At 40.2% G+C, this 10,317-nt stretch overlaps 1 protein-coding gene across 1 annotated transcript in view; it reads right to left on the bottom strand.

Annotated features, from left to right (window-relative positions):
* Nucleotides 1-3,658: 3,658 nt before the first annotated feature.
* SRPK1 (SRSF protein kinase 1) overlaps nt 3,659-10,317 on the bottom strand; it is a 90,855-nt gene continuing 84,196 nt past the window's right edge. The window contains 2 exon segments of the mRNA XM_053603812.1: nt 3,659-6,070; nt 8,285-8,377. Of these exon segments, the coding sequence (XP_053459787.1) occupies nt 5,886-6,070; nt 8,285-8,377 (278 nt within the window). The 3' untranslated portion in view covers nt 3,659-5,885.

Genomic DNA, 10,317 nt, shown 5'->3' with positions numbered 1-10,317 from the left:
CATTACAAGCCAGTACCTGTGTAAGCACAAGTGTAAGGAGGAGTTGTAATCTTCTTTAGACTTGGCTATGTTTCAAATGCTTAAAGAGAGTATGAACATTTTTAGGAACAAGTGTGTTAAGATGTGGTCAGCCCAGTCACTTGCAAGCTAGGTCTTCAGTGGACATCTCTGCTAGTGTCAACATGGTTGTCACTGAAGAATGGGCAGAGTCCATCTTTAAGGAAACCTGCCACCAAACGATAGTTGGTATGTATGGTTAACATTAATTCAAAGTCTAGTCCTGGATGTGTTTTCTTGTTCAGTACCTACAGAATATTGAAAGCCACTTATACCATAAATTCAAGTTAACACGTATGGTCCCTTTTAATATTAAACATAACAAATATGTAAATAGGTTCAGATAACATAGCTGTGGTATTATTTAAAATACTGCTGAAGTGCAGACTGAAATACTTTTCTTGGTTGTTACATAAAATTTCCTATAACAGGATTGGCTTAGAAATGTAAAGTTGCTTACACAGAATGCCACATTTCCTACTCTTACTTAGTGTGGGGCAGCGTCTCCTCCTCTGCGCCTTCTATCTGGGCCTGACCACCCGGACTGCAGTGACTCCCCTGTGGGACCTGTAACTGGAGCATCAGCCAATTGGCTTCACCAGATCTCGATGCCTCCTGTTCTTCTGCCTGAAAGGAAAATACAGGCCTAAAACGGAGTCAGCTCTGGCTGTATCATTTCATTTATTACGATGTCACCTCTTGAGATACCTTTAAGATAACTACTTAATTAGTCTGGTCTTGGGCAGCGCCTGTGGTTCAGTGAGTAGGTCGCCGGCCCCATATGCTGAGGGTGGTGGGTTCAAGCCCGCCCCCAGCCAAACTGCAACAAAAAAATAGCTGGGCATTGTGGTAGGCACCTGTAGTCCCAGCTACTCAGGAGGCTAAGGCAAGACAATCACCTAAGCCCAAGAGCTGGAGGTTGCTGTGAGCTTTGACACCACAGTACTCTACCGAGGGTGACAAAGTGAGTCTGTCTCTAAAAGAAAAAGGGGGTGTCTTTTTATACCGGATAATTTTGGCCCTAAAAAAAAAAAAAAAAAAAAGACTATTAATCGGGCAGTGCCTATGGCTCAGTGGGTAGGGAGCTGGCTCCATATACCGAGGGTGGCGGGTTCCAACCCAGCCCCAGCCTAACTGCAACAAAAAAATAGCCAGGCATTGTGGTGGGTGCCTGTAGTCCCAGCTACTAGGGAGGCTGAGGCAAGAGAATCGCCTAAGCCCAGGGGTTGGAGGTTGCTGTGAGCTGTGATGCCTCAGCACTCTACCACAGGCTACAAAGTGCGATATACCAAGCGCTGTGGGTTTGAATCCAGCCTCAGGCAAACTGCAACATAAAAATAGTCGGGCATTGTGGCGGGCACCTGTGGTCCCAGCTACTTGGGAGGCTAAGGCTAAAAGAATCGCCTGGGCCCAAAAGGTGGAGGTTGCTGTGAGCTGTAATGCCACTACACTCTACCGAGGGTGACAAAGTGAAACACTGAAATTTAAAAAAAAAAGACTTTGTCTCAAAAAAAAAAAAAAAAAGATTATTAATCAAGCACATTGAACATTTATGGAACTATAGATGCTCTGCTTAAAATCAGAGAATTACCTTAGAAAAGAATTATTTTTATTCTGGAAAGGTTTTTGCTTTTGCTTTGAAGCAGTTTGAAGCATTTTAAACATCAAAGGATCTAACATACCATTTTTATGAAATCAAGCATTTTAATTAATTGTGGGAGGTATCCTGACCACAGACATCCACAACAGCTAAGCACAAATCACTTTTACAGTCATATCCTGAAACATACGCAAAAAGAATATTTTTTAACTGAGGGACAAAAAACGCATAGTTGAATAGAGCAGAACTCTTATGTGTTCTTTGCATTTATTTGAGTCTATTTCCTACCAATATACTTAATAATGCATTTCGAAAACTAAAATAAATAAAGATGGGGTTGTGACTCCCATCTCAGTTTGTTGGTTCTTCTGGGATAGCTAGAAGCTCTCCTACAACAGCACTGAGGTTTTCTAAAACCCTGGCAATTCTAGGTCCACACATTTAACCCAAGGTTAGAGGGTCTGACTAGGTTGGTCAGACTGGTGAACACACTGATTTGAAGAATCCAAATAGGTTATATTTTGGTCAACATTATGAAAACACTGTGTATCTTAAGAATTTCACACCTAAAATGAACCAACTAGAACAGTTAGTTCAAGAGTAGGTGGGTAAAGACTTTATGAATAACACTAAAAAAAAAAAAAAACCCTCCACAAAAATAAAAGCAAATTAAAAACAGCACAAGTGGCTTGGCACCTGTGACTCAAGCGGCTAAGGCGCCAGCCACATACACCTGAGCTGGCGGGTGCCTGTAGTCCCAGCTACTTGGAAGGCTGAGGCAAGAGAATCGCTTAAGCCCAGGAGTTGGACGTTGCTGTGAGCTAAGATGCCATGGTACTCTGCCCAGGGTGACAGCTTGAGGCTCTGTCTCAAAATAAATAAACAAAAACTGCATAAGTATATGAAGCAAAAATGACAAAAATTATCTTAAGTATGTAAAAAGTCCAGACCTGATCTAGTCTGCATACTCCAAAAGAAAGCCAGGTATAAATTACACTTTTAACCCTAAAAAAAAAAAAAAAAAAGCCAGGTATTTCAGCAAATAACCAAAAAATAAATATGGCCAATAAAATCCATTAAACAAGTTTCTGATCTCATAAGTAATCCAATGTGAAAATTAAAACATGATACTCCCCCCTTTTTGGCAAACTAGCTATTAGGAATAAAATGAGTCAGGAGTCAGTCCCAGATTGTAACAGGCCAACTTGAACAGTGTTGGTACACAGGGAAAACAGTTCAATTGTTTCAGGTAAGTTAGCCTTAAAAATGTACCTACTCTCTGGCCAGTCATTGCAAAAAGTCATCCTAAGAAATGAGTCAGACAAATGTATGAAAACCTGTAACAGTGTTCATAATGCTAGGCCCTTATTAAGAGCTTACACTTCCAAGTCTTCTGTTGCATTTTACACACATTGCATTTGTGATTTGAGGGGTAAAAACCTCCCAAACTTTCTGGAAAAATGCTGTTGGACCTAGGAAATAATTTTCTCATGATTTTCCAATATGTACGTTGATTTTTTTACTTTGTCAAGACAAGAGTTCTACCCTATACTCTGAGCACAGTGCAATGGCGTCGTAGCTCACTGCAACCTCAGTCAGACTCAGCCTGTGGGAATCTTGCTGCCTCAGCCTCTGAAGTCGCTGGGATTATAGGCGCTGGGTGTGGTGCCTGGCTGGGTCTTTCCATTTTTTTTTTTTCATGAGTCCAGGTCTCACTCTCGCTCAGACAAGCCTCGAACTCCTGAGCTCAAGCAATCCTTCTGCCTAGCCTCCCACAATGCTGAGATTACAGGCGTGAGCCACTGTGCCCAGCTCCAATATGGACTTTGTTAATTCCACCCCAATCCCAATTCAAAGCTAGTAGCAAAACTACAAACCCCACAAAAGGGCAAGCATTCAATTTGTACTTTCAGGCATATTTCAGTTCAAAAGCTTTTTCAACCAATCCTGCTGGGCAGACCAACTTGGGTAACAAATTAACAAAAATTTTCTAGACACAAGTAGGTTATTAAATAATTTGTTTATTGTACTGCATTTACAAAGAAAACAGACAATGCACTCAGTAGAAAGAATAAAAATGTATTCAGGGTTTTATTTCTGACAGTAAATAGAAATCCTTTAGTAAGATCATGGCAATTTGACATTATTATGATTAAACTCAATAAAGGTTTTGGGGTACTTGGAAGATCAAATTCTACAGCTGCCTCTTTCTACATCTTGTAATTCATCTGGCTCCTTTAGAGGAAAAAGCCCTTATTTGGTGGTGGAAGTTATAGGTTCTATTAAAATTTCCTACCATGTCAATTGTTAAAATAGGGCCTGTTGTTGGTGTTTTTTGGTTTCTCACTTTAAAATCCTCACCAGAATTCCTATAATCCCACAATTGTGGTTTTACAATGTAGAAGAGAATTCAGTTCTAGTCTATTGCTTTAGATATAAATACAGCTGAAAACCCAAAGTGGATCAGAATTATTGAAGGATTTCCCTGCCGTTGTTTGATAAAAATCTATTCTTTATTCTTGATAGATGCATAGACAGCCTGACTTGAAATTCTTTCTACAGAACCATGTCTGATTTCAGGAGTACCCAAATCAAGGATCCGATGAATGGCTGGCAAGTTACTCAGAGTAACATGCTTATGAGTTAAATGGACTGCATAATGGCACCATTCTTCCTTTGTCATTTTTGGTGGATGAACGACAAATTAGATTCCAATCTCCCACACAGAAGGATGGCTACCCAACAGTCTCTCTGGTAGCTTGCTAGCAGAGCCTCAAGTTGCACCTCCTTGGCTTTCTGTAAATTAAGAGTCCTGTGGCTGCTTCTGGAGAATGCTGTAATCCCCAAGGGTCACTTGGTCCATGCTGAACAAGCAGCTGTGACCCCAATCTTGCCCCCCTTTTTGCTTTTCGATATTACGAGGAATATACAATGTCTATGGCAAGTCTAGAAGAGGCCCATCCTAAGAGAAAATTCACAAAGCCTTTTCTCATTAAAAAAAAGTCTCAAGTACATCTCAATCATCTCAAAATTGTAGTTATAAACTTACATCATACAAAGAAATAGCAGCAGAGAATGGCTAATCTTAAAAACAAACCAACCAACCAAAACAAAACCAAAATCAACAACAAAAAAAAGTGCCACCCCTCCCCTCCCCTTGGTTCTTTTATGTGGGGCTTCATTAAAGACCCCAAATCTCTGAGAAAATGAGAAAGTTAAAGCCACAGAGGGAAACGGCTTTAAGGCCAGAATTTTGGGCAAAGTAAAAGCTATAAATAAAAGCAGACATTATTTGGAAAAGAATCAGAACTCTAGGAAATATTCCTAAATGGGAAAGTTTTGAAACCCAGATCTCTTTTCAGGAGTCATTCTGATTCTTTAGTTATGGGGCAAAAAACTCAAGGGCAATGAGTAAAGTGCCAGCCAGGGATTTAAAAAACAAAAAAACAAACAAAACAGAACAAAAAAAAACATAACAGCCAAACTAACTGTGCTCTTACTGTAACATAAGAACACACATAGGAAAGGACTGTTTACAGAACACCTGAGGTTCTCAAGAAATTATTACTCAATGGTTCCATTTTTGTTTATATTAAAATCAAATTTCAAGGATCTTAAAAGTTATTAAAGGAATCTGACAGTGCTTTGAACAGTGATAAAGTGGTGCCCGGATTCGGTGTTATACAGTTCATTAAAAAAGATAGCTTAAAAGTTGCAGGAAAATAATGTGAACATAGAGAACAACAGAAACAATCCAGGAAGTTGATGTAGCCTGGATACAGCAAGTTTAATGTCTCTGCTGCACAAAGAATTAGCAATACCCTTTCCCCTCCTTATCCTTATGCTGGCAATAGGATATGCATTAGAAAATTTGACTCTTAGAGTCAGTGAATAAAAGGATGGGCTCATAGATGTTCACGACTCTTTTTAAAAAGGATGTCCTAGTGGAAAGGCAAGGGTACAGGAGAAAGGCTGTTTCACTTTTTAGTCCATTAGTCTTTGGCAGAGCCCAACCAAGGCCAAATTCACATAGGATGCCCAATGGCTGTGGGGATCTCCACATGGTCAAGTAAGCAAACCCAAATGAACATGTTGGATTAAAAAAAAAAAAAAATCTAGAAACCCTTGAAAGAAGAGCTTCACCCCAAAAAGGGAAGAGGAAATGCTTGGAGGGGGGATGGTCAGAGAGGGTCAGTGTGTGATCTCTGCTGCAGTGCTGGGCAGAGGCTTAAGAGTTGAGCCAGGGGTGCCGGAGACACTCGGCAGCAGTGGCTCTCTTCTCAGGGATCAGCTCCAACATGGGCAGTAAGAAATCTGTGAAGCCAGCTGCCTCTTCCTTAGACCATTCATACTTCTCCACTAGGACCTCAAAAAGGCCCCAAGGTTTTAGCTTCGTGATGTGTTTCAGGTCACCTGCAGTGAAGACAGTACAAACAAACAAACAAACAAACAAAAAACAACAAAAAAAGAAACAAAAAACCCCTGATCAACATTGACAAGTGATAGGATCCTCTTGTGGAAATCCAGGAACTACTCCAGGTAGTCTATAAGGAATTAAATTTTGTACATGAGATTCTAATCCTCCTTTCACAAGGTACTTCTTTTCAGATGAAGTACCTTTTTTTAAATAAAGCTCCAAAAATTAAAGGTAATTTGTTTTCTCCCCTTTGCAGTATTTTTTTTTTTTCGCAAACTGAGTATGCCCATCAGGAACTTTAAAATAAAGTTAAATGCCTATATATCCTGCACATCAGGTGTCATCTGATGTGCAGATGTCATCAGAGGCAGTCTAGCACCACATACTGAGAATAATTTGCTGTATTCTTCCCTCCCCACCCCCTGCCCCCTGCCAATAGTCTAGTAAATGCTGCTTCAAAGTGAGGCACAATTTAAAAAAATAAAGAACTACTATCATGGCTGGGCGTGGTCGCTCATGCCTGTAATCCTAGCACTAACGGAGGCTAAGGTGGGCGGATTGCTTGAGAGCAAGAGCTAGAGACAGCCTGGGCAAGACTCTGTCTCTACTAAAAACAGAAAATCTAGCCAGGCATCATGGCAGGAGCCTGTAGTCTCAGCTATTTGGGAGGCTGAAGCAAGAGGATTGCTTAAGCCCAAGAGAATGAGGTTGCTGTGAGCTATGACAATGTCATGGCACTCTACCTAGGGTAACAGAGTAAGACTGTCCAAAAAAAACCCAAAAAACAAAAACTACTATGATGTTAAACATGTATTATGATGTTAAAACATGTATAAAAGTAGGCTCAGTCGGTAAGGTGCCGGCCCCATATACCGAGGGTGGTGGGTTCAAGCCCGGCCCCGGCCAAACTGCAACCAAAAAAATAGCTGGGCATTGTGGCGGGCGCCTGTAGTCCCAGCTACTCGGGAGGCTGAGGCAAGAGAACCGCCTAAGCCCAGGAGTTGGAGGTTGCTGTGAGCTGTGTGAGGCCACGGCACTCTACCGAGGGCCATAAAGTGAGACTCTGTCTCTACAAAAAAAAAAAAAAAAAAAAGAAAACATGTATAAAAGTAAAAAAAAAAAAAAAAAAAAAAAAAGAGAAAAATGTGTAAAAGTAACAAAACAAAAAGAACAAACCCTATACAGCTTTCCAATATGGATAGTATCATACTCTATACTATTCTGAAGCAGTAACCTAATTTCTCGTTTAAAGTGACCACTTTAAAAATATGGCCAGTTATTAATGGCTTATTAAGGCAAATGCTGCTTAAAATTTTATTTTCACATATGACACTTATTTGAAGTCTCTCCTGTGGGCAGAAGTGCCTCTTTAATTACCTACTTGGTACACGTGCATGCCTCAATCTGACTTTGCACACAAGGAGAAACTATTCTGAAGCACATAACAACCATTTGGGTAAGGTTCTAAGGGGATGCTCCTGTTAAGGGTGGAGAAAAATTATTTTTCTTTGCACTGGTAGAGGTTGTAAGGAAGAGGGGAACCATGGCACAATGAGGAAAAAAGAACAGCTTTCTAGGTCATTCTAACTCAGGTTTTTACATTTCAATTTTATTTGGAATGCTAAGAGATACATTATCAAGTCAAAAAGTTAAAGTGAGAGTTTTATCTTTGTTCCCATCATTAACATGTACTAACAAACTTATGGAACTGGAAAGGGACTAGTGTGTTCTGAGTGACTGGAGACTGTTAGGTGTCACTGGAATGCAAATATGAGCGAGTAGTAGTCCTTGCCCATAAGAAGCTTTAAACTACTGGCACTTGGGTAGATGCAGTTCTTAGATCAAATGCCAGCAAAAATTTTCTCATTTTTCAGAAGTGCTATAGTTAAAGTAACCATCCAACTATGTGTCAGACAATATATACATATTATTAATAACTATTTTTAATGTGAAGTACACCTTGTTACCATCTCTCTCTAGAAGTGAGCAAGTTGAGGCACAGTGAGGTTGTGTCAAAGGTTATATACTAATGGAGCAGGCAGGATTGGACAGTCTGGCTCCATTCTCTTCTTTTGACTGTACTCTTTGCCCTCTCTGCCAAGTCACACTTCAACATTCAAGGTAGGTATCCTGCTGGCGGATGTTGGGAACAAGTACTTACCTCTTTATTTTTAAACACTTTTGCCCCCTTAATGTCACATTTATTTTACCTTTTTTGGTGAAAAATTCCTTGGAATATTTTCCTGCCACAATGAGCTTGCGAGGCACCTTCCCCAGAAGTTCTATGATCAATGCAATGTGATCTGCGTGTTTCAAACATTTCAAGAAGGGAAAAAAAGACATACATAACAGGAGTAACAAATGCAACTTTAGACAATGGCAGAAAGAGTAGCATGCACACCTCTTTATAAAGCAGTTTTTGGCCAGAGCTGGGTTTGAACCTGCCACGTCTGGCATATGGGGCTGGCACCCTACTCCTCTGAGCCACAGGAGCCGCCCTCTCTTTATAAAGCATTTCAGGCTTGCTTTCTGTCCTAAATAGGAAGAGGTGGACTCTACCCATCTAATGGAGAATCCACGAAATCTTAAAAAATAAGGTGCCCATTCCAGTGGGACTTCAGTAATAACTAAAAATAATCTTGGTGTGAATGCTCTGCTTCCTGAGGTTGTATCCCTGGGGCCTAGATCAAAACTCATGTTAACAATACTACCTCTGCGATTGAAGAAGTCCTGTGAATATTTCCCACTGAGGGCAAAGCGTCTTGGAATTCTGCCTATCAGCTCTATAATATGCGCAATGTGGTCTAAAATAGAAGGGTAAGAAGAACAGGATCAAGGACAAGTTGTAAAAGAGGTTTTTCTATGAATAGCTTTTTCAAGGACTAGCTGTTCAAAAGTAACTACAAATAATACCCAGGATACTTGAGTGAAGACTGGGAAGGCCAGCATTATTTCAGGTGGTTGGTCACCTGATGATAGCTGGCAAGTCCCATTCTGTATTATAGAGGATTGTTTACACCTTTATTTCTATTTTGTCTATATATCTGGGTTTTGGTGGGTTCTTTAGGTAAAATAAAAAACATTCCAATTTGCTTTAGGCACTTTAGAACTGTTATTTATTTGTAATATTGCCTTGGGCTTCATGTAATAAAAGCATCTCATATGAGAATGTTCATGACAGAGCATTTACATATAGGACTATTTAATGAGGGTTTTTTTGAGACAGAGTCTCTCTATGTTGCCCTGGGTAGAGTGTATGTCACAGCTCACAATTGCAAACCCTTGGGCTCAAGCGATCCTCTTACCTCAGCCTCCCAAGGAGCTGGGACTGTAGGCATCCCCGTGATCCCTGGCTAGTTTTTCTATTTTTAGTAGAGATAAGGTCTCAGGTTGGTCTCAAATTCCTAAGCTCAAGCAGTCCACCCACCTTGGCCTCCTAGACTATGTGAGTTTTTATAACCATCCTGAAAAACAGGCCAAAGGTTAATACCCCATTTTAAATATTAGAAAAATGCAAACATAATATAAAAGGCCTTCTTGAAGCTTCAGGGCTAATAAAAGCTAGAACTTAAATGAAAACCAACATCACCTCTTCCCTGGAGCTTTTTCTAAAATCACTTTTTAAAAGTAAAAGTTAACACAAACCTTTAAAAGCATAGCTACCTGACTATTCATAGGCAACTAAAATGTTCAAGTCATATATAATGACTTATAATGGTCATAGCCTGAATATGGACTGTGAGCACCACCAAAGAAGTTAATAAGTCTCTTAGACAGGACCTAAGCCTGGGACCAGTCAGTACCCACACCTTCAGCTCGTCTGCCTTTTTCACTCTGCTGGGGATTCTATCAGCTAAGAATATGAAGAGGTTTTTAAAAAATAATGGCTCCTAGCCATAAAAAAAGCTTTATTAAAAAACAAAAACAAAAACAAAAAATTTTTAATCCTGTGGTAAGAGAATCATTAAGGCTAAAAGGAATCACTTAAATTTTTTTTTTTTTTTTTTTGAGACAGAGTTTTACTACGTCGCCTTGGGTAGAGGGCTGTGGCATCACAGCTCACAGCAACCTCAAACTCTTGGGCTTAAGTGATTCCCTTGCCTCAGCCTCCCAAGTAGCTGGGACTACAGGTGCTCACCACAATGCCCAGCTATTTTTTGGTTGCAGTTGTCATTGTTGTTTAGCAGGCCAGGACCAGGCTTGAACCTGCCACCCTCAGGGTATATGGCAGGCGCCCAACTCA

Source organism: Nycticebus coucang, chromosome 9 (assembly GCF_027406575.1).
Source record: "Nycticebus coucang isolate mNycCou1 chromosome 9, mNycCou1.pri, whole genome shotgun sequence".
Lineage (NCBI taxonomy): Eukaryota > Metazoa > Chordata > Mammalia > Primates > Lorisidae > Nycticebus > Nycticebus coucang.
Note: the sequence above shows the minus strand (reverse complement) of the source record. Positions and strands in the feature narration are given on the sequence as shown.